This window comes from Aedes aegypti, chromosome 3, assembly GCF_002204515.2.
Source record: "Aedes aegypti strain LVP_AGWG chromosome 3, AaegL5.0 Primary Assembly, whole genome shotgun sequence".
Classification (NCBI taxonomy): domain Eukaryota; kingdom Metazoa; phylum Arthropoda; class Insecta; order Diptera; family Culicidae; genus Aedes; species Aedes aegypti.
The window spans coordinates 295,104,609-295,125,114 of record NC_035109.1 but is presented as its reverse complement, the minus strand read 5'-3'; the positions used below and the strand labels follow the sequence as shown (position 1 = coordinate 295,125,114).

Genomic DNA, 20,506 nt, shown 5'->3' with positions numbered 1-20,506 from the left:
TATCGATGTAACAGGATTGAAAAACTACCTACAAGAAAATAACTTCCCATTAGTGATCATGCTGGTTGAAGATGGAACGAAGGTTTTGCAACAAGTGCAATATGATTCGAGATCGGATTCACTGACCGGTTGCGTGTCTCCATTAAATACTAACGGAATCCCGGTTCAAGGACATTATGATGCTGATGATGCATACGTGGTGGCAAACCACCTAAAAGATTACAAATTGGCTGATACAGCATATGTGCAGCTAGCATTACCATTGGCCATTGGTGCAGCGCCATTCGTTTTGTACTATGCAGGAACAGACAACACATTTCGTTCAACAGATGTTGTGAACCGGTGGAAATATACCGAGAAGCTGCTGGAAACTGAAGGTATTACAACGATTGGGTACAGTTCAGATGGTGATCCGAAACTGGTGAAAGCGATGATGTCCCGAACCGAATTTGTTTCACGCATGGAAATATCGTTGTGGGGAAGGTGGTTCATAATGAACAATGAACATGATCCAATTTATGTGCAAGATTCCGTCCATCTGATTAATAAAATCCGAAATCGAATCTTCAATACAGACATGATTATTGGTTAGTATATTTATTTGCTGATTTTTTTATTTTTTCTATTGAGTAGCGAGAGTGTATGTTTATTTTCAGGTAATTTTACAATCACTAAAACTCACTTGCATGATTTACTTGGGCATTCTAAGGACAAACATGGTCTTACCATTTCCGATCTCAACCCAAAGGACAAAATGAAATTTTCACCGACTGAAAAAATAATGAAAGAAGAACTGATCAAGTTTATGGAAGAAAATATCCCAGATTCTGACGGAACCGTTTTGATGTTGAGGTGCATGCAAAACATTCATGAAGCTTTTTCGAATGTCGATCTACCACCACTGGACAGAATTTTTAAACTATGGTAAGATTGATAAGAGTTAGTAGATAAGCAACAGACTCTTACTCACCAAGAGCAATCTCTTGTTCCACAAGTAGTCGCTCTTGGTGGCTATTAATGACTGTACTTGATCAGACAAACATGAGTTTATTTGATTATTTGTTTAAGATCAAAATTTAAAACATCATCTCATGGTATATAGCACTGAATTGCATTCAGATTTTCGAACGACGACTTTCGCTGCTGTTTCTATATGTTAAACATAACATTGAAAGTAGTCAATTTGAAAGTTAATACAGCGCGCTGATCCGGTGGATATGTTATACCGCGCACATGTTGTAAAGTTTCCGAAAAATGAACGCATTTACCCCAAATCCTATACGGCGAATGCTTCAGGAAAAGAAACAACCGTGTTTTATGAAATAACACAGTGTTATCTACCATAAGAATGAGGTAAAAAGAAAGCAAACCGCGTTTTTTCCTTTTCTCAAAGGAAGTTTTTATTGTTGTGTTTATTTTTTAGAACAAAAATAATATTAAAACCTTTACTTTTTTGCTCCTTTGCACTAGTTTTAGTGGTACGTTCCTATAACAGAAGTTAACAAGTATCACTATCACTATAATACAATGATTTTATCATTCTAGGATTATGTTTTACTTGAAAGCTTTCGAATCGCGTTTTCAGATATGACACACTGTTATTTATTGAAGACTTTTCATTCCTTAACCTGTTACTACAATCTTTATCACTGGCACATGCGATCTATATGGACTTATTTAAATTTGCACATTTGCGACTTAACTATCCAAGTGGATGTTCGAACAACTACCAAAAATCTAGACATTATATATACTTTGCTGTTCGACTAAATGTACCAGTTGTCCATATAAAATAAAACAAAAAATACTCATAATTACTGCTTTGTAGGTACGTGCTATTCCTATTCCGTGGATGGCGGAACTGGGTAAAACTGCGCTCCGGAAACTTGAAGAACTGCATCACAACCAACGTGTATACATGTCTAGAGTTAAACGCTCATGGTTTGATTTTGTTGATGGTCAGATGTAGAGAGCGTAATGCTCCGGAACAGTTTTTGATCTTGTTTTTTTCAAGCCAACCAGCGGAGGAGCTATTTCGGGAGTTACGTTCTATGACAACAACAAATCATACCCAAGTAGACTTTACAATGAAAGAGTTTGTAGAAAAGCTTCGAAGAGCTCAAATGAAACTTCGTATAGCGTACCGAAATAAAGATATACTAAAATTTCCTACAATCTCTCGGATGGAATCTAAGTACAAGCATATCTATCAATTGTCGTCCAATAGAGAAATATTGGAAACAATTGAGGAAGCACTTGAATGTGCTTCCGGATTGCTACAGAAACTGGGAATAAGCAAAACAGAGCTGTCATTCGAAGACTCATTGATTGAACGGCAATCATCTTTTGAATTTGTATGTACTGGAGACGATGTTTCAGACATTTCAGAAGAATTCTCCAGTGAAATGTTACCCTTGAACGAAATGAACGAAGCAGTGTTCGAGGAAGAAAGCGCATCAAATAGGATATACGACGCAAATTTATTATTCGCCAATTTCAATGGCGAACTTAACTTGAAAAGTAGCGCAACAAGAAAAAATACATTCAAAATTCGAGACTGTAATGGGAACATTTTATTTATTAAAAAATCGACATTAGTCTGGATGCTAACCAACGGTCGATATAGGCGGACTGCAACTCGAGTTGCAAGGTACAGGCAACCAAATGCAAGCCGAGAATTTCCTGAACCGACTATGCATTTCAATGTGGATGAAGCACTGACGGATACAGAACCAACCGATACAATAGAATAACTGTAGAAAACTTTAAGTGTACATCATTATTGTTACATTAAAACCTAAGAAAATATATTCAATAGAAGATTGTTTGAATGTTATATTCTTGCATAATTTATTGAGAGAATCCGAAAGATATTGTAGGAGAAGTGTGTATCTCGTTGCTTCATATCGGACAGGGTGTGGACCATTAGCGATTTCAGCTCCGACGAGTCCATGGTTAGCCAGGGGCTGCTGATGTTGATCTCGCCTATGCTGCCCGAGAGTTGAAACGAAGGAACCGCCTGAACGCCACTGGGTCCCGGCTGAGGCAGTAGATCCTAAGGGTCTATGAGATTGTTGGTTGTTCATGTTGGCGGGTGGTTGGAATTGTTGTTGGGGTTGATGCAGGTACATTTGGGATTGGCCATTGGTAGGGGGCAGTGTGGGAAAGGCGTACTGATTCTGGAACTGTTGGGTGCCCCCCAGCAGGAAATCTGGATTCATCACATTGGGTTGATAGCCGCCCGGTGTTGGAGTCACGCTGGTTCTGCCGGCATTGTAGGGAGACATTTGTCCGACTGGGGTGGTGTTGCCGTAAAGTGGGGATCGCTCAATCGGGGACGGGGACTCGTTCGGTTGACGGTAGTTGCCAATGAAGTTAAACGTTGATAGCTTCTCCCGGCACATTGCCCAACGTTGCATAGTACGGATGGCGGGCTGCTTCTGGCATGTGTACTGGGGTGTCCCCTCAGGTGTTAGGCTTGCGTTTCTTTCGTTTGGCTGAGTCAAGGGGCGTCAACTCGAATGGCAGCGGTTCGCTGGTAGCACCGTCCGATGGCCTCTTCAGTTGAATGTTCATCATGACAGGATGTTCCATTTCCAGCGTTCGGTATCGGGGCGTCCGGAAGCTGATCGCCACCTGCTTGTGCACGTTGGTATGCTGGAACTCACCGTATTCTTCCCACACGATGTTACCGTGCTGTTCCTCGTAAAAACGCACGGCGATGTCCTCTTTGGCGACCTTCTCACACAGCAAAACAATCTCTCTTCCACCGGCTACATCGGACACCAACTGGACAACTGGACGGTGAATCAAAGCTATGCTCCTGTTCAAGAAGCTCCAAATTATCATCAACCTTACTGTCCACATAGAGGTTGCTTTTTGATTAAGTCGATACCCAAATGCATCCGGTTCTCAACTTAGTGCACAGGTACTGAATGTTTCAAGCTCCTCTCCAGTTTGACACTTTGAAAAGAACAACAACCAATTGTTGGAGCAAGCCATGAATTTCGAATTTGTCGAGTGTGCATTTACGTGCATTTAAATGCATGAAATTATTCCGATTCATCAGATGCATCAGAAGTGATCCACCCCTTGTACCTGCCACACGATATACTAATGCGAAAATGGCAACTCTGGCAAAGAAAGCTCTCAGTTAATAACTGTGGAAGAACACTAAGCTGAGAAGCAGGCTCTGTCCCAGTGAGGACGTTAATGCCAAGAAGAAGAAGAAGGAAGTTTTTTCACCTTTTGGCATGTTCATTGACTTGGTTTCGCTCTGTGAATAATAAATTGAGACAAAAAATAAAATCTCTTGCTTAAAGGGTGCAAAATACGACCGGTATTCTAGTCCCCATAAAGCGTGCAACACGACTCCCGCGCGACAGTCCATGCGACAAAGCAATGCCGGGCATGGTTACAAACTGAGAGTTGCAAATACGCAAGCGCGAACAGCGCTCTGAGTTCGACTCTGGGCTACGCGTAGGGAAATGTCACTTTTCGTCTGCGTGTGTGGGTGGGCGACAAACAGCTGATCGCGAGTTTTTGGGATTGAAGATACCGCAGCAGAGCGGTCTTAGCCGTCCAAGTGACACCACAAACAAAAAAAAGATACCGCAGCAGGGGGTTTGTAGTCACTATCATTCCATTTCACAGTGTGTGTCCACATGCGAAGCCGTAGACAGCCAGCAGCCCCGTTCACAGAAGCCAAGTGCTGAGTTGAGCGCTGCGGAATAGTATCAGCATATAGTGAATTTCTAGTGCTAGTTCAATTACAATCTAGTTTATACAGGTTCGGTGCAATAATCTCCATAGACCAGTTACTGATAGTGCAGCAGTGCATCACCATTGCAGTTCGTTCTCAAGTGCAACAGGAAGCAGTGAGAACCAGCACCTCGTGAGCGATTCCTTCTTCCTTATTTGGTATAAATTCTCAGTTGAGAACACATTGGTTGATTTAGCTTTAATGATATATTTTTCACAATTTTTCAGAAGTACTTTAAAATATCAGCGTAACTATGACGGAATTCCAAACCAAGTATAACATTATAGATGAGAAACCTCCATTCAATGCCCCCCTCAAGGCTCAGTATAAGCAGTAAGTATCATAGGGGACATGATCCAATTACACTCCATAACAGCATTTTTTATTGGAAATGTAGAACGAACTTTCATTCTACGTGGGGTAAAGAACCTAGGAGTGTTTATTTTTTTTTATGAAGTGGACACCTTGTTGATAATATGGTAAGCGGAATAATATGGGCATACGGGACAGTATGGGCCACCTATGATTTGAGCTTGAAACACAGATTTTGACCTCAAAAACCTTAGAACTCCATAAAAAATGCTTCAACTAGCCACCACCGCGAAAACCGTGCAAAAATCTGATTTTGTACTTTATATATTCACCTACACAAATATGCAAATCTGTTGCTGCTACGAACATCTTATAGGATTTTGGAGGTAAACATAAGCTTAGCATAAAGTTTTGTCTATTGTATTGAGATTTTTTTCACAGCAGTTTGTTCTTCCACTATCGATGGGCATTTTTTTCACAAAACTCTATAGATTCTGGATTAACAAGAATTTATACAAAACTTGATGGAACGGGACATTTTGTTCATAACCGATCAAAGCTACCATAGCACGAAAATGGACAATAATTGTTGAAAGCTATTACCAGAATTTTATAACTCACAGTACATACAGCCTTCTTATATTCTATCTTAATTAAGGCTAAGTAGCCCGTCATTCGTTTTGGCAGCAATGATGACTTTGAAACTTGCAATTTCAAAGTGATATAACTCGGTTTTGAATGTTTATATTCACTTGAAAAAGTATCACTGTACGCTCTAACATGCATAAAGTATGCCTATAGCTATGTCTTTGCAAAACCAACTGATTTTCTTTGATTCAAAATCGTGAGATTAATTAGCAACAATGATCAACGACGCGTACAAATTTCAATGACAGCCTACTTCGCCTTAACGAGATTTTTAGCCCTTAGAACTGGCGTGTTTTACACGAGAATTGTCTCCTCGCTATACTGCCCATAACTGCATAACAGTCACATTCGACATTTTTGTCGATTTCGAGTTAATATCGTGGAGAGTCATCAAATGATAAATACTTTCGATCAACTTACTGAAATCTGTGAGATTGTTCTAGAAAATTCGAAAAAAAAATACCAAGTTGTTTTGTCACATTGGCAAATGTAACCGCATAAAAGTCACATTGAGATTACATGAACCTCGTAATGCAGTGGCAACGAAATTTCTATCAGAATTATTTTCTGACTATTCACCCAATACTCAATACGAGTTGTACAAAATTTCAGCCTCAAATACGCATTTTTGAATTTTTGGTGATTTTTTTAAATTTTTTTCGCTCCCATACTGCAATAAAATGCAAAGTTGGTATCCCATTTACTCAATGCCTACTTTTGTCGAATGTTACAAATATGCAGTTATGGGCAGTAATAAGAGACCGACACTTTTCACCTCATGCCACTCGTAGAATAACCCCAATTCAGTGAAGAAAATATGATAGGAATTGATCATGGAGCATAGAAATTGTGCGAGTAGCGAATCATTTGGCATAATGTTACATAAAGGACATTTGGAGTAATTGCCATTTGGTACAATAGTTATTTGACCTAATTTCGTATTATGTGAAAAGTACCTAAGGGTCCTTTGACAGAATATCGAAAAGTTGCATAATGCATAATGAATTTGTAGAAAAATATAAAAATAATCATTACGGTGCGGTTATTTTTAATTATGGGACCATTTAACTTGCTGTTTTTTTATTTATTTATTTATTTTTTTTTTTTTGAACAAATCATATTGTGTCAGGGTTTAGTAAAAAAAAAAAAGAATTTTGCTTTGAAATTCAAAGTGGGACGGTTATGCCTAGAAATACCGAGTTTTGGGGAATTTCTACGCATAAGAGCCCCACTAATTTTAGCAGACCAGTTTATGTACATTGCTCTTGACGATACTTGTGACGTAAATTATCGAAAGTGGATACACATACCTATTCCAATTCCCGATGTAAAGGGGTCTGAACGAAGGCTCATGTGACATGCTTTTTTTATTATTTATAGTAGGGTAAAAAAGGATTCAAATCCTGGCCTGTTGTGTGTTGGCACGGTATGGGACTCACGTTAGGCGTGCTTAACCACTAAAAAACTTTCCCTACTGCTCCTGTGCCTCGATACCAGATAGAGTAGTCCCCGGCGGTGGATCTATCCTACTCCAATGAAGATTTCCCCCGCGGCGGAAGATCTCCCGAACTGATGCTATCCGGGCAAATGCCCTGCGATTCCGGTGGTGGGAAGCTTCCGGTTCATAGGCGCCTCGACGATCATTTGCCGGTGCAACAATGCGATCTATTCAACTAGTCCCCGGCGGTGGACTTAGCCTACTCCAAAGCTGGCCGGGCAGATGCCGAGGTCGCTCCTGCGATTCCGGTGGAGGGAAACTTCCGGATCACAGGCGCCGCGACGACCATTTGCCGGTGCTATTACGCGAATTACTCACCTAGACCCCGGCGGTGGACTCAGCCTACTCCGACTCGACGGTGGTCGGCCAAGTGCCAGGGTCGGTACTGCATTTCCGTTGGAGGATGGCTTCCGGTTTGCTGTCGCCCCGACGACTAAAAACCGATACTAGGCTACGCCCGCTCTGCTCGGTCTAGTCCCCGACGGAGAATCTAGCCTACTTCGATCGCGACCCAGAGCTCTCTGGTCTTCACGCCATCTCCTTTTCAGCAACGACATGATCGCCGTTATTCCCCTGTTCACCGCATTCCAGGTGCTTTCATGGTGGCACATGTTCTGCACGATGTTTTCCGGATTTAGGAAGCTTGCGGTTTCTGGCATCATCTCGCTTCGTATATCCCTGAATTATCCGAGGGCAGTCGAATATAACATGCTCCGGTGTCTCCTCGATATTTGGACAGGCCGGACAATGTGGAGATTCTGCGTGTCCGAATCTGTGCAGATATTTCCGGAAGCATCCATGGCCTGACAGAAATTGGATGAGGAAGAAGTTAACTTCTCCATGTTTTCTGGTCGTCCACACCGACACGTTAGGAATGAGCCTGTGGGTCCACCTTCCTTTCTCCGAGTTATTCCACTCCTGCTGCATCCTGGCCATTGTGTCCAACCTAATGGTATTCCTCACATTCCTAGTGTCCCTTTGCTGGTAACATGCGATGTTCTCAGCCAGAGTGATGCAGATGGGGATCATTCCGGCGATAACGCACACTGCCTACGATAATAGCCATGAGCCGGCGCGTACCTACCAGCTTATCTCGGTTACGTTTGGTTCCCAACGCTGCAGCCCAAGCCGGGACTCCATACCTCAGTATAGACGATGAAACGGTCGCCAGAAGACGCCTCGTACTGCTTCTTGGTCCTCCAATGTTAGGCATGATCCTAGCTACGGTGTTAGCAGCTTTCGCTGCCTTTTCGCAGGTATAGTCTACGTGGCTGTTGAAGTTAAGCTTGTTGTCGACCATTACTCCAAGATGCTTTAGAGAGCGCTTCGATGGGATTGCGTGCCCTCCGACGTTGTTCTCCAACTGCTGAACCTCCTTGCAGTTGCTGACCAGCACCACCTCCGTTTTATGATGATCCAACTGCAGCTTGACTCCAGTCATCCACGATTCAATGGTGTCTAGCGATTGCGCCGTCAGCATCTCCACCTCCTCCGCAGTCTCACAAGTTATCGCAAGAACCCGACGATCTCGACTCCATTCGGCAAGGTTAGCACTCCATCGTACATCATGTTCCACAATGTTGGACCAAGTATGGATCCCTGTGGAACTCCCGCCGTGACTTCAAATGATATCCGTCCCTGGTTTGTGTCGTAGATCAGTACCCGGTTCTGAAAGTAACTTTGCAGAACTTTACACAGATATCCGGGAACCCTCTGCGGCGATAGCCTCCCAACTGGCACTGTTGAAAGCGTTATTGACGTCTATTGTTACAACAGCCTCCTCTGCTTACACGCTTTCTCCGCGCACGCGATGACTGCCCGAATAGCATCCACCGTCGAAGTCTTTTTACGGAATCCGAACTGCCTTTTCGACAATCCATTCCCGCCTTCCGTGAAGATCGTTAATCTGCCGAGGATGACCTTCTCCAGAAGTTTGTCAAGAGTATTCTTCTTCTTCTTCTTGGCATTAACGTCCCCACTGGGACATAGCCGGATACTCAGCGTAGTGTTCTTATGAGCACTTCCACAGTTATTAACTGAGAGCTTTCTTTGGCTAAGTTGCCATTTTCGCATTCGTATATCGTGTGGCAGGTACGATGATACTCTATGCCCAGGGAAGTCAAGGAAATTTCAATTACGAAAAGATCCTGGACCGACTAGGATTCGAACCCAGACACCTTCAGCATGGCTTTGCTTTGTAGCCGCGGACTCTAACCACTAGGCTAAGGAAGGCCCCAAATTGCCAAGAGTATCCAGCAAGCATATTGGTCTATATGAAGCAGGATCTCCTGACGGTTTTACCGGTTTAGGCAGTAACACCAGCTTCTGCACCTTCCATCTGTCTGGGAAGCAGCCTTCCGCTAGACACTTCTGCAACGCTGTCCTGAATATGTCTGGAAACGCCAAGATTGCTGCTTTTAGCGCTACATTAGGGATACCATCTGATCCGGGTGCTTTGTTCAGCTTCAATCCTTTCGCAACCGTTATCAGCTCGGCGTTAGACACTATACCGGCATTTTCTTCGACCGTTCACTATCGCCTTCAGTTTGTCGGGACACATTTCAGCTGGGGTAACTGGCCTCTTGATCTTCGCCATCACTACTCGATAGGCGTTGCCCCAGGGATTTGCGTCAGCTTCCCGGCACAACTCCTTGTAGCAGTTCGTTTTACTCGTCGCTATTTCCCGTTTGAACGCGGCTTTGGTCAGTCGGTAGGTCACTTTACGCTCTTCCATACTGGCTTCGGATCTAGCTCTCTGCACGCGTCTTCTGGCTCTTAAGCAGGCTGCGCGAAAGGTGCTGAGTCTGTCGTTCCACCAGTACGCAGGACGCCGTTGATTCCTTGGCTCCAGTTTTCTCGGCATAGTTGCGTCACACGCTCTCGCCAACGCTTCTGTCAGCTCTTCGGCATCCATGTTTGGAGCGTCACTTACTGCTCGGAGTGCTTCGTGGCTCATATGACATGTAGCAATGTGGAGCCGTATATGAGTATGCGAATGAATGTGGCTAAGAAGGACGCACAGGCGCTTGAATGCAAAGTTGTGGGAAAAGTCGTATGAAAGAGGAAGAAAAGGTGAGAGGTAGGAAGAAAGAGGGAGAGAGATACATTTAGCTATTCTGACCATGTTCGCATAGTGGACGTAAGCGCCAAATGATGAAAAATGCATTTTGTCATTGCTATATATTCTTTACCTAATGCTACACTTGTTGGACATGCGAACAGCACTTATTTGTTCGAAAATGTTTGAAATACAAGAGGAAAATGAGAACATATACCACCTTTTTTGAACAAATATGGGGTCCAACGTACCATGACAGTGACCAGATGTTTACGTGAATTAATGTGTTTAATCATTCATCAAACTAATTACTTGTTCAGATAAAATGATGTATGCTTTTTAACTGACAAAAACAAAAATTCTACGCTTCGTGCAGTAGTTCCTCAAAACAAAAGAGCCAATGAAACGAAAATAATCTCGGATTAAACTTTATATTTTCTTACCATGGTTAATCGTTTTTCTATGTCACATTCTATTTGCTGGGGGAAGATCAACATCACTCTATAGCCTACACTAGGCCGATGGTTCTGGAAATGCTTCCGGATGCATACCCTCGAAAATCTTGATACCTATATTGATATGAATCCGGACACATTCAGAATTAGCCACTCTCTCCGAACCTACCATAGTAATTCTGAAAAAAGCATCGCCTTAAAATCTTTACACCGAACAAAAAAAAAACGAGCGACAGAAGAACTGTGATTTAGACATGAACTTGGAAAACCCGGTACATCTAAGGTGTCCGGTGGCCAATTAAAACACGATCAAATTTGTTGTCGAGTGCTTCTGGAATTTGATTATTTTTCAAAAAGCTGCATATCTCAATCATTTTGTCTATCTCTATACTTAGGTACTTAGAACACTACCCAAGCAATCAAAAGTTCGGATTTCACTTAAGCAGTGAACTTTAGTTCTAGTAGGTTTTGAATTACCATTGAATAAGAGAACACAACGATTACTAACAGAACTTGATTCTCGAAAAAGTAACTCTTGTACTTATTAGCTACTAGAAAGTTCAGACCAAATTCGAGTTGAAATTTTGCCCTACTTCATGGTAAATGAATCATTCTATTTGAACAACTTTATGAACTTCAAGTTCGATTAATTATTCAAATAGTGAGCTGCTTTAACAAGACATGCCCTTTTATCTGAACTTTTGGTTGCTTCGGTATGGTGTGACACAAGAATGTTCCACATGGGATGTGAACCCTAAGTAACAAGATGATATGAAAAAGATTTTACACAAACTAATAAAACCTACAAATCTAGCACTTTATTTGAAATTGATGCTGAGAAATACATAGTAGGACATATATGCGTAGAAATTGAGTAGCGAGACAGTTATGCGTAGAAATTCAACAGTGGGACAAATTGACTTGGTATGCTTTTCATAGAGTCTTCAAACAAAGTATATTATATGAAATTGTTTTCTAATAATATAAGTTAAAATAGACTATTTGACAAAAAAAAACTCAAAAATGTCAAAACATGGGTCAATTATGCGTATAACGGCAGTTGACAAAGGTATAAAAATTGAATGCACCAAGAAAGCACATGGCTTGTGACGCTTTAGAATAGCCCGAACAAAGGCAAATTTAGGACGAAAATTATCCAAGAAAGTTCTAATACCTCCAGGAATTCATCAAGTGATTCTTCTATCGATTTCCCCAGGACTTGCTCTAAGAACAAAAATTTTACTAGTTATTTCGGTATATGGACAAAAGGTCGAAAGGACAAAAGGACGAAAGGACAAAAAATCGAAAATTATTTGCTTGGTTGGAAATTTTCCCTTTGAAAAAAGTTTTTCGACCTTTTGTCCCTCCTTTTTTGTTCTTCGACCTTCTGTCCTTTCGACCTTTTGTCATAGATTCAGTTATTTCTCCAGAGATTTCCTAGAATTTCCTACAAAATTGTCTTTCAGAATTTTATTAAAATTACAACCAGAAATATCTCTAAATATCTTCAAGAATTACGCCAGAAATTTTTCCTAATATTCCTTTTTTTTGGGAATTTTCCAACGAAGTTTTCAAAGATTTTTCCAATGCTTCCTTTTAGGAATATCTCCAGAGAGTCGTCAAGAAAATTTTCAAAATTATTGAAGATTGTTGTTAATCCAGGAGTAATCTCTGTTGAAACTTGCTGAGAGTAATGCTTGAATGAATAATTATTGAAATCGGCGTAGGAATTCTTGTAAGGATTCGGAAACGAATTTCTTCAAAAACTCTGGTATAAACTTTCGTGCTTTTCCTCTGATGAGCTCCCGTAGGAATCTTTGAAAGATCTCCTAGAGTAACTACTAGAAAATTTGGTTGAAGGATTAGTGGAAACATATCTGGAGGACACCCTAGGATAGTCCCTGGAAAACGATATTCAGAGTAATCTCTGTGAAAATTACTGGAGCTAGTAGCGTTGGAGTACTCAAGGACTTCCTGGCGAAAATTCTGAAGAAATACCTCTTAGCATCTCTTGAAACATTGCTGGAAAATTTTTGGAAAAATTTGGTGAGATATTTCTGGAGGGACCCCTATAGGAGTCCCTGACGAAATGTCCGGAAAAATCATAAAAAGAGTTTCTAAAGCTTTTCCACTAGAAATTTAAGAATAATTTCTTAAAAATCATATGGAACAGCCTCATAATTGTCTTTAAAGGTTTCTCTGAAGCCTCTAGAAGTTTGCGTCAGGGTTCACTACAAGTAAAATAAGAAAAAGTGACTAGGCCTTTTTTGATTAAAATAGAGATTTTAGAGACCTTCATTAAACATAGAGACTTTTCAGAGACTTTCATTAAAACAGCGATCAAGTTTATAAAAAAAAAAGACCCGGTACCGGCACCCTACCAGTCCTGAATAATGAAAATTAAAAAAAAGGTAGTTGTGTAAAAAAAAGTAACTTTGTACCGTGTCGCTGTTCGGTCATTGAGCATAATGTGTGTTTTTATCTTGAGGATTGATTTTTCACTAAGCATAAAATTGTAGTCTACATTAACGTACATCTTCCATTTCACAGAGGCTTCGCGTTCTACACGATGAAGGAACGCCTGCCGATAATCCTGACGCAGGTGATCGATCAGCTATCCAAGGACAAGGAGCAAATCGTGCAGCACTTTGGTGAGGTATACCGCCCTTCATCTCCCCTCTCGCAAGGTAATTAAAAATGCACCAATTTGTTAAAACTCCCATTTCCCACCTTGCAGGACGCCCGCGAGGAACTCAAGCAAGCGATCGGTGAGATCTCCAAGCTCAAGTACGAACTGCAGACGGATAAGGAGTTTACGCCAATTGCGACCGAACTGGGCGACGAGCAGGTGTGGAACGATTTCATCGCTGGACTCGGCAACGATAACAGCTACTACTCGGCTTGCTGGCTGTACGCGGAGACCTACATGTACCGGCGGTTGAACAACATCTTCGAGAGCACGTGAGCGTCCGGGGGTTCCGGGGATGCATGGTTGGATACGGAAGGTTAATTGGTTTTGTTGATTCTAGAACCTTGCTGAAGAAGCTGGATTACTTCCAACAGCAGAAGCACAAGTCGTTAACGAACTCCTACGATGCGATGGGCGCCGTGATGCAATCGATAGAACACTTCAATAGTGAGAAGGCTAGCAAGAGCGAGGCGGAAATTGGGGAGTTCTTCGTAAAGATGTTGAAGGTGAGTGCTAGTCGAGATGTAATCAGGGGGTTTTGAAGAAACTGAAGAAGTTGAAGATTTCGTGATTATTCTTCGCTAAGTGGTAAAGAATAAAGAAGTTATAATGACAAGCAAGTACTTGTTCGGCTCACATTGTCAAGATCGTCATTGGAGATGTAACTGCTCCATATAATCAGGAAGTGATGTTCAGTCCGACTACTGGAAAGTCCACCAATTGACTAGAACTTCATGCTAGAACTTCATAAACTTCATTTTCTAGTAAAACTTTCTCCTATTCTTTCCCAGCTCAACCTGTGGGGCAACCGGTGCGATCTCTCCCTCACTGCCGGCCAGGACTATCAACAGGACGGCGATCCTTTAAGCTTGCTGGAATCCTGCAACAGCTACATCGTCAGCGATCACAGTCCGGCCGTCTGGGACCACGTGCGACAGCTGAAAGCCAGTAGTCCCGTCGTGATCGACATCGTCAACGACAACTCCGGCTACGAGCTGTTTACCGATCTCTGCCTGGCGGACTTCATCATCGAGCACGGGCTGGCGTCGCGGGTCAACTTCAATGTGAAGGCAATCCCGTGGTACATCTCGGACGTCACTCCCAAAGACATGCAGTGGACGCTGAGCACACTGATGGCGCACGAAAACCCGCTTCTGTCCGCATTTGGCCATCGGTTACAGTCCCGGTTCGATGCCGGAACGCTCCATCTGAAAGAAGTGAACAACTTCTGGACGTCGCCCTACGAGTTCCACCGCATGCAGGACATCGAACCGACATTGTATCGCGAATTGGGCCAGTCCGACCTGCTGATCTTCAAGGGCGATCTGAACTACCGAAAACTGCTGGGAGATTTCAACTTCCCCTACACGACACCATTCCGGGACGCGCTGCGGGGGTTCCATCCGACGGCACTGTGCTCGCTGCGAACGGTCAAGGCGGACCTAATTTGCGGACTGACGGAAGGGCTTTCGGACAAACTGGACGCCAAGGATAGCTGCTGGATGACAACCGGCGAGTATGCCGTGATCCAGTTTACCGGCAAATGAGAGGCGTTTGAGTCGAGTTTTTGTTTTACTTTGAACGGAAGTTTTTAGTGTATTTTTATTTTTAAATATCATGGTTTGAAAAACCTGTTTTCAAAGATTTTTATAACAAATTTAGATATCTGTTGGTCAGTTATGTGTCTCTCTTCATATTAGTCAAACGTAAAACAAATTTGAATGTAATAGTTACGTGCTTGTCAGTGCAAATAAATTACTAATAAATACCAGACATCTTTTGCTAATTTATTGGAATCAGGCAACGGGTGAGAGAAAGCAGAAAATTGTACGGCTTTTGTTGCTTGCACTGTAAATTTCATCAACACTCCAATAAGCCAAGCTATTTCTAGAAAACGATCGTATCCTGATCTTCAACCGAGTAGAAATCCAAACTCTTACCGTGGTTGTCCAGCGGAATGCGTACGTCCCGTTTGCGATCGAGCAGGGAAAGCTGCAGCGGATTCGGGTGCTCCGATGGGCCGAACAGTTTCATGATGAGATTCTCCAGCGTTTGCAGATTGATCCTTTTGGGGACTTTCTTTTGGCGCGTCTCGCCGGTCCGTTCGTTCAGCAGGTGTAGGTTCAGCATGTTGGAAACGGTGCGGTTGTCCGGGAGGAATTGTTCCGGACTGCCAAGTCCTGGTGAAACATGGGTTTGAAAGAAAAAGATTAGGGCAGGTATATTATCTTGAATGGAAATAGTCAAATGGATAACATAGTTTGGACCACAAATCTCGACAAATTGATTTTATGGATTTTAATAGAATCCGACATTTAAACAAATGATCTTTCCATCGATTTCGCTAGTATTTCGTCCAAGAATTCCGTTTAGGACGTCTTCAAGAAATCAAGCAGATATGTATTACAAAGATGTCCTTCCAATTTTTTTTTTGTTTTGGATTTTAGCCTCGGAAGTGGCCATTCATCCTTTAAAATTTTATTTCTAAACAATGTCTTAGCTACAGTTCATAATTTGTTGATTAATTCAGTTTTCCTCAAGAAATTTTCCAATTTTTTCTCGTTTTCTTCTTCGTTTGTCAAAATATCACCTAAAGTTAACCCTAGTTCACATTCCTTCCTTTGATCTTCGTAAGCCCTACAGTCCAAAAGCAGGTGAGTTACTGTAACAGGAACTCCGCATGTTGGGCACACATTAGTTTCACGGTTGAACAGATGTTGATGGGTCAATCTTGTGTGACCGATTCGTAGACGACTGATGGCCCTCCTCAGCGTTGGGTTTTGTCGGTCCTTCCACTGGAGTGTTGTTGCTTTAATGTTTCTCAGAAAAGTTGTACTATTTCTCCACTGGTTTTCCCATGCTAGTCTTATTTCATGTTTGCAACATCGTAGTGCGTCCTCAGCAGGAATGTCGCAGTTATAAAATTCGTCATCTTCGCCTGCTTTGGCCAGAGCATCTGCTTTTTCGTTACCTGAAATCCTCGTATGTCCCGGAATCCAGCATAAGGTTAGTTGTTTTCCCTTTGCGACTGTTTCAATTTCTTGTACCCAAGAGTGACGAGAGTGGCCCTTTTCTAGAGCTGTCAGAACACTCGCCGAATCTGTGAATATAACTGTAGCTGATTCGTTCGAACAGGTTTTGGCGATTGCAAACCAATTGGCTTTTGCTTCCGCAGAGAATATAGAGCATTCTTTGGGTAGCTTTTTACTAAAACTTTCGTTTTCTGTTGCTACACCAAAGCCTACTTTGTATCGGTCCACTGAGCCATCCGTAAACACGTGTTGGTACAGCATGTATTTAGTTGAAGTTAAGTATATGAACAACTGTTGAGCTTTTGCTGGTGGGTCACCAACTTTGAATTTCTGCTTGATCTCCCAGTCGATTCTAATTCTTGGTTCATTCCACGATCTGTCACCGATCCGGTGCAGTATTGCAATCCTGGGTAATTCTTGCTGGGTGAGTTGTTCATAAGCGTTTTTGGCTCTTTCAACCGATGGGTAGGTTGTTATCGATTGTGATTGGGAACAGTTTTCAGGAAAAAGCTTAGTATCTCTCTCCAATAATCGAATGGCTTTGGTTATTTTTGTGAGAGTTAGAGTGTATTCAATTGTCCAGCTAGCATTGTTTTAAGCGTTCCACCGTTCATTCTATTTCCAATCACTTTGAGGAAGTTAAGCACAGTCTGAACGATGGTTCGCACGGCTGCTATGTGTCTTTTGAAGTTGAGTCGTTTATCTATTATAACTCCTAGTATCCTTGTATACGCTACTTCTGGAACTACAGTGCTACTAATTTCAATTGGTGGAACTGCTGGGTGTTTCCGCTTTCTGCAAATGTGCATACAACTTGATTTTTCAGCCGATATAATCATTTTAGTTTGTTCAGCCCATAACCCTAACGTCGAAGCTGCTTTTTGATTTTTTTGGCGCGCCAATTTAGGGTCCTTATCGATGGCCAGTAATACAACATCATCAGCGTAGACGAATATTCGTATCCCTTTCGGTATTTTCTCAAACACGGTCTCCATTAAAACTAGAAAAAGCGATACTGAGAGAATCGAACCTTGTGGGACTCCTGTTTCTTGAGTTCGACGCGTAGATTGCACGTCGCCAACCAGTACTCGAAAACTTCTGTTAGACAGAAAACTTTTGATGAAGTTGAGCATTTTACCGTTAACTCCCCAGCTCGTGAGTTTTGCAACGATTTGATTTCGGTCAGCTCTGTCATAGGCTTTTTGCAGATCGATGGACAGTAATTCACAGTGTTCGCCTTCGTCGAATGGTTTACGTAAGTCCTTCTCCAGTGCCGCAAAGTACGTGTCTACTCCTTTTCCTCTTCGAAAGGCGAATTGATAGGAATTAAATTTGTAATGGTTTTCAATGAAATCAACTAGCCGTCTATTCACCATCCTTTCAAGAGTCTTATTAAAGCAGCTTAGCAGTGTTATCGGGCGTTGGTTGCCAATTTGTTTAGGATCTTTTCCTGGTTTTGATAAAGGAACGATCAATCCTTCCTTCCATGCATCCGGTATGCGCCCGGAGTTCCAGAGATGATTGATTGTGTTCAACATTTGCATTTTTATTCGAAACGGGAGATGTCTTAGCATCGGATAACTGATGTTATCGATGCCAACCGATGTGTTCCCACCTTTTTCGAGAGCCCACATGAGCTCGTCGATGCTAAAAGGAATGTTGATTTCTTCGTTGGGGGTTGTAACCGGCTCTACACCGTATTCAATCGTCAAGCAAGGATCTGCAGATTTTGTAACTAATTCGAAGAACTCCGCCAGATGTTCGGCAACCTGTACTGGGTCTTCTACAGTTTCACCGTCGATAGCTAACACTTGTCGTTGAAAACTTCTCTTTCCGCAAAAGGAATTTCGTTGGCTGGACATTATGGGTTGAATCCAGAGACAAACTTGTTCCACGAATTGGTTTTTGCCTCTCTGACGATCTTTTTTGACGCGTTTCGTGCCTGTTGAAACTCACTTAAGGTGATTATAAAACAAAGCCAAACTTCGAATTTTCAAGTGCACAAGACTGGAGAATCTGACAACATTTCGCGTTGAAAATCAATCAAACTACTGGTTTGCTGGTGGTGACCAATGGGATAAATTTTCAATGTGGAGCACTGTTTGGTTCTCAAGTCTTGTGCTCTTGAAAATTTGAGGAGTGGCTTCGTTCTATAATCACCTTAAAGCCTGTAGTCTGCGAGGATCGTTTTCGCCCATCCTTTTAAGTTTCCGAAGTTTTTTCCGCCTTGCTCGTATTGCAGCATTTACTTCTTGGTTCCACCATGGAACAGCTTTGCGGCCGATTTTTCCAGTCGTTTGTGGTATGCTTTGCTCCGCTGCGTAGATGATGTGCTGGGTGAGTTCTTCAATCGATGGAGCGCTACCACGTGGAATTCTTTCCAACAGTATATCCTCAAACTCTACCCAGTTTGCCTGATCATGTAACAACGCCTACGATGATGAATGCTTGTGATGTTGGCTACAGTTTCGAGGATCAGTGGAAAATGATCACTGGTGCGGTTATCCTCATCAACCATCCACCGGAGTCGCCCTGCTAGGTTTGATGATGTTATTGATAAATCAATTGCTGACGTGTTTCCAGTACGAGGGTCCAATCGCGTGTGTTCCCCAGTATTAAGGATGGTTAAATTATGTTTCGCTGAGAGCTGTTCGACTATTGCTCCATTGGCATCAGTTTTATGCCTCCCCAGAGTAAGCTATGGGAATTAAAATCACCCAGCAGCACGATAGGAGAAGGTAGTTCCGTTATCAGTTGGTCTAACTCATTTTCTAACTGGTTTGGTGAAGTATGGCAAGGTATGTAGATTGAGACATAAGTAGCGCAGATAGGATGGTTGACTCTGGCGATGACTTGCATTGATGAATTCACATGCAGAAAACTATGCGGGACTGATTTACTAACAGCAAGGCCCACTCCGTTCTGAGATGGTGATGATGGCCCCGATAAAAATTTCCAATTGTACTCGGCATGAGAGAATCTATTCATTATTTCGTACCGCGACAGTGGAGTTTCTTGTACCGCGATTATGATTGGTTGATACTTTGTTACCAATAGTATGAGTTTAGCATATCGTTCTTGAAGACCATTTACGTTCCACTGAATAGCTACACATTTTTCAGCTGGGCTGCACGTGTTTCGAGTAGCACGTGTTGACTCGACATGTTCAGTGTTCTAAGAGGTCGACTGTCTGGTAGTGGTTCGCAATAGGTGTGAGTGGTTTTTCGAATGATCTGGAATATGCATTGGACCTGATGTCTGCCCGTAAGAAGATATTACATTGGTACTTGCCTGTAAGTACAGGCCCCCTGTACCAACTGCCGCCAAAGGCTCTTCAGTGATATCTGGGACTTCTCTGGTCGGGGTCGGTACAGGGAAAAGGCCTGGGGTTGTGTAAACCCTTGGAATCGCTGAATGAGTCACGGGGTTGCTGCTGTTATTCGGTGTGGGGCGTTTTGATACAGGTCGGGACACTGAAATGTGCGAAGCGTCTGTTGTCTGTTCGTGATTTGGTATTGTATGGGTACTTGCCTGTGAAAACAGGCCCCCTGTACCGCCAAAGGCTCATCAGGACTAGCTGGGACTTCTCCGGTCAGGGTCGGTACAGGGAAAAGGCCTGGGGTTGTGTAAACCCTTGGAATCGCTGAATTATCCACGAATATGTTGCTGTTATACGATGTGTAACTTGTTGATGGAGACTGGATGATTAGAATGTTCAGAGCGTCTGTTGTTTGTTCATAATTTAGAATTGAATGAGTACTTGCCTGTGAGTACAGGCCCCCCACACCAACTGCCGCCAAAGGCTCGTCAGAAAATTCTGGAACTTCTCTGGTTGTTGCAGGGAAAAGGCCTGGGGTTGTACAAACCCGTGGAATCGCTGAATGATTTGTGATGTTGTTGCTGACGTACGATGTGGAGCTTGCTGGCTCATGAGGGTTGCTGACGTGTTTTCCATTTTTGTACAATAACTTTTGACTTCCATTTTTTTGATTAGTTTTAGGATTCATTGTTTGATGTTGTGTTGGTAGTGTAGCTTGCTATTGCCAGCATTT

General features: G+C 42.5%; 2 protein-coding genes and 1 pseudogene across 2 annotated transcripts in view; 1 reads left to right on the top strand and 2 right to left on the bottom strand.

The window, feature by feature from the left end:
- Nucleotides 1-2,822: 2,822 nt before the first annotated feature.
- On the bottom strand, nucleotides 2,823-4,064 carry LOC5577580 (annotated as a pseudogene).
- Nucleotides 4,065-4,523: 459 nt separating this feature from the next.
- On the top strand, nucleotides 4,524-15,193 carry LOC5563760 (protein-glutamate O-methyltransferase). The gene is made up of 6 exons (XM_021848551.1): nucleotides 4,524-4,920; nucleotides 4,990-5,095; nucleotides 13,284-13,389; nucleotides 13,471-13,694; nucleotides 13,763-13,928; nucleotides 14,214-15,193. The coding sequence occupies exons 2-6, from the start codon at nucleotides 5,016-5,018 to the stop codon at nucleotides 14,967-14,969; spliced, it is 1,332 nt and encodes a 443-aa protein (XP_021704243.1). The 5' UTR covers nucleotides 4,524-4,920; nucleotides 4,990-5,015; the 3' UTR covers nucleotides 14,970-15,193.
- The window catches only part of LOC5574299 (tubulin-specific chaperone E), a 23,080-nt gene continuing 17,618 nt past the window's right edge, over nucleotides 15,045-20,506 (bottom strand). Inside the window, exon 5 of the mRNA XM_021848550.1 lies at nucleotides 15,045-15,602. Coding sequence (XP_021704242.1) covers nucleotides 15,310-15,602 — 293 coding nt within the window. The 3' untranslated portion in view covers nucleotides 15,045-15,309. The remainder of the gene's footprint in view (nucleotides 15,603-20,506) is intronic.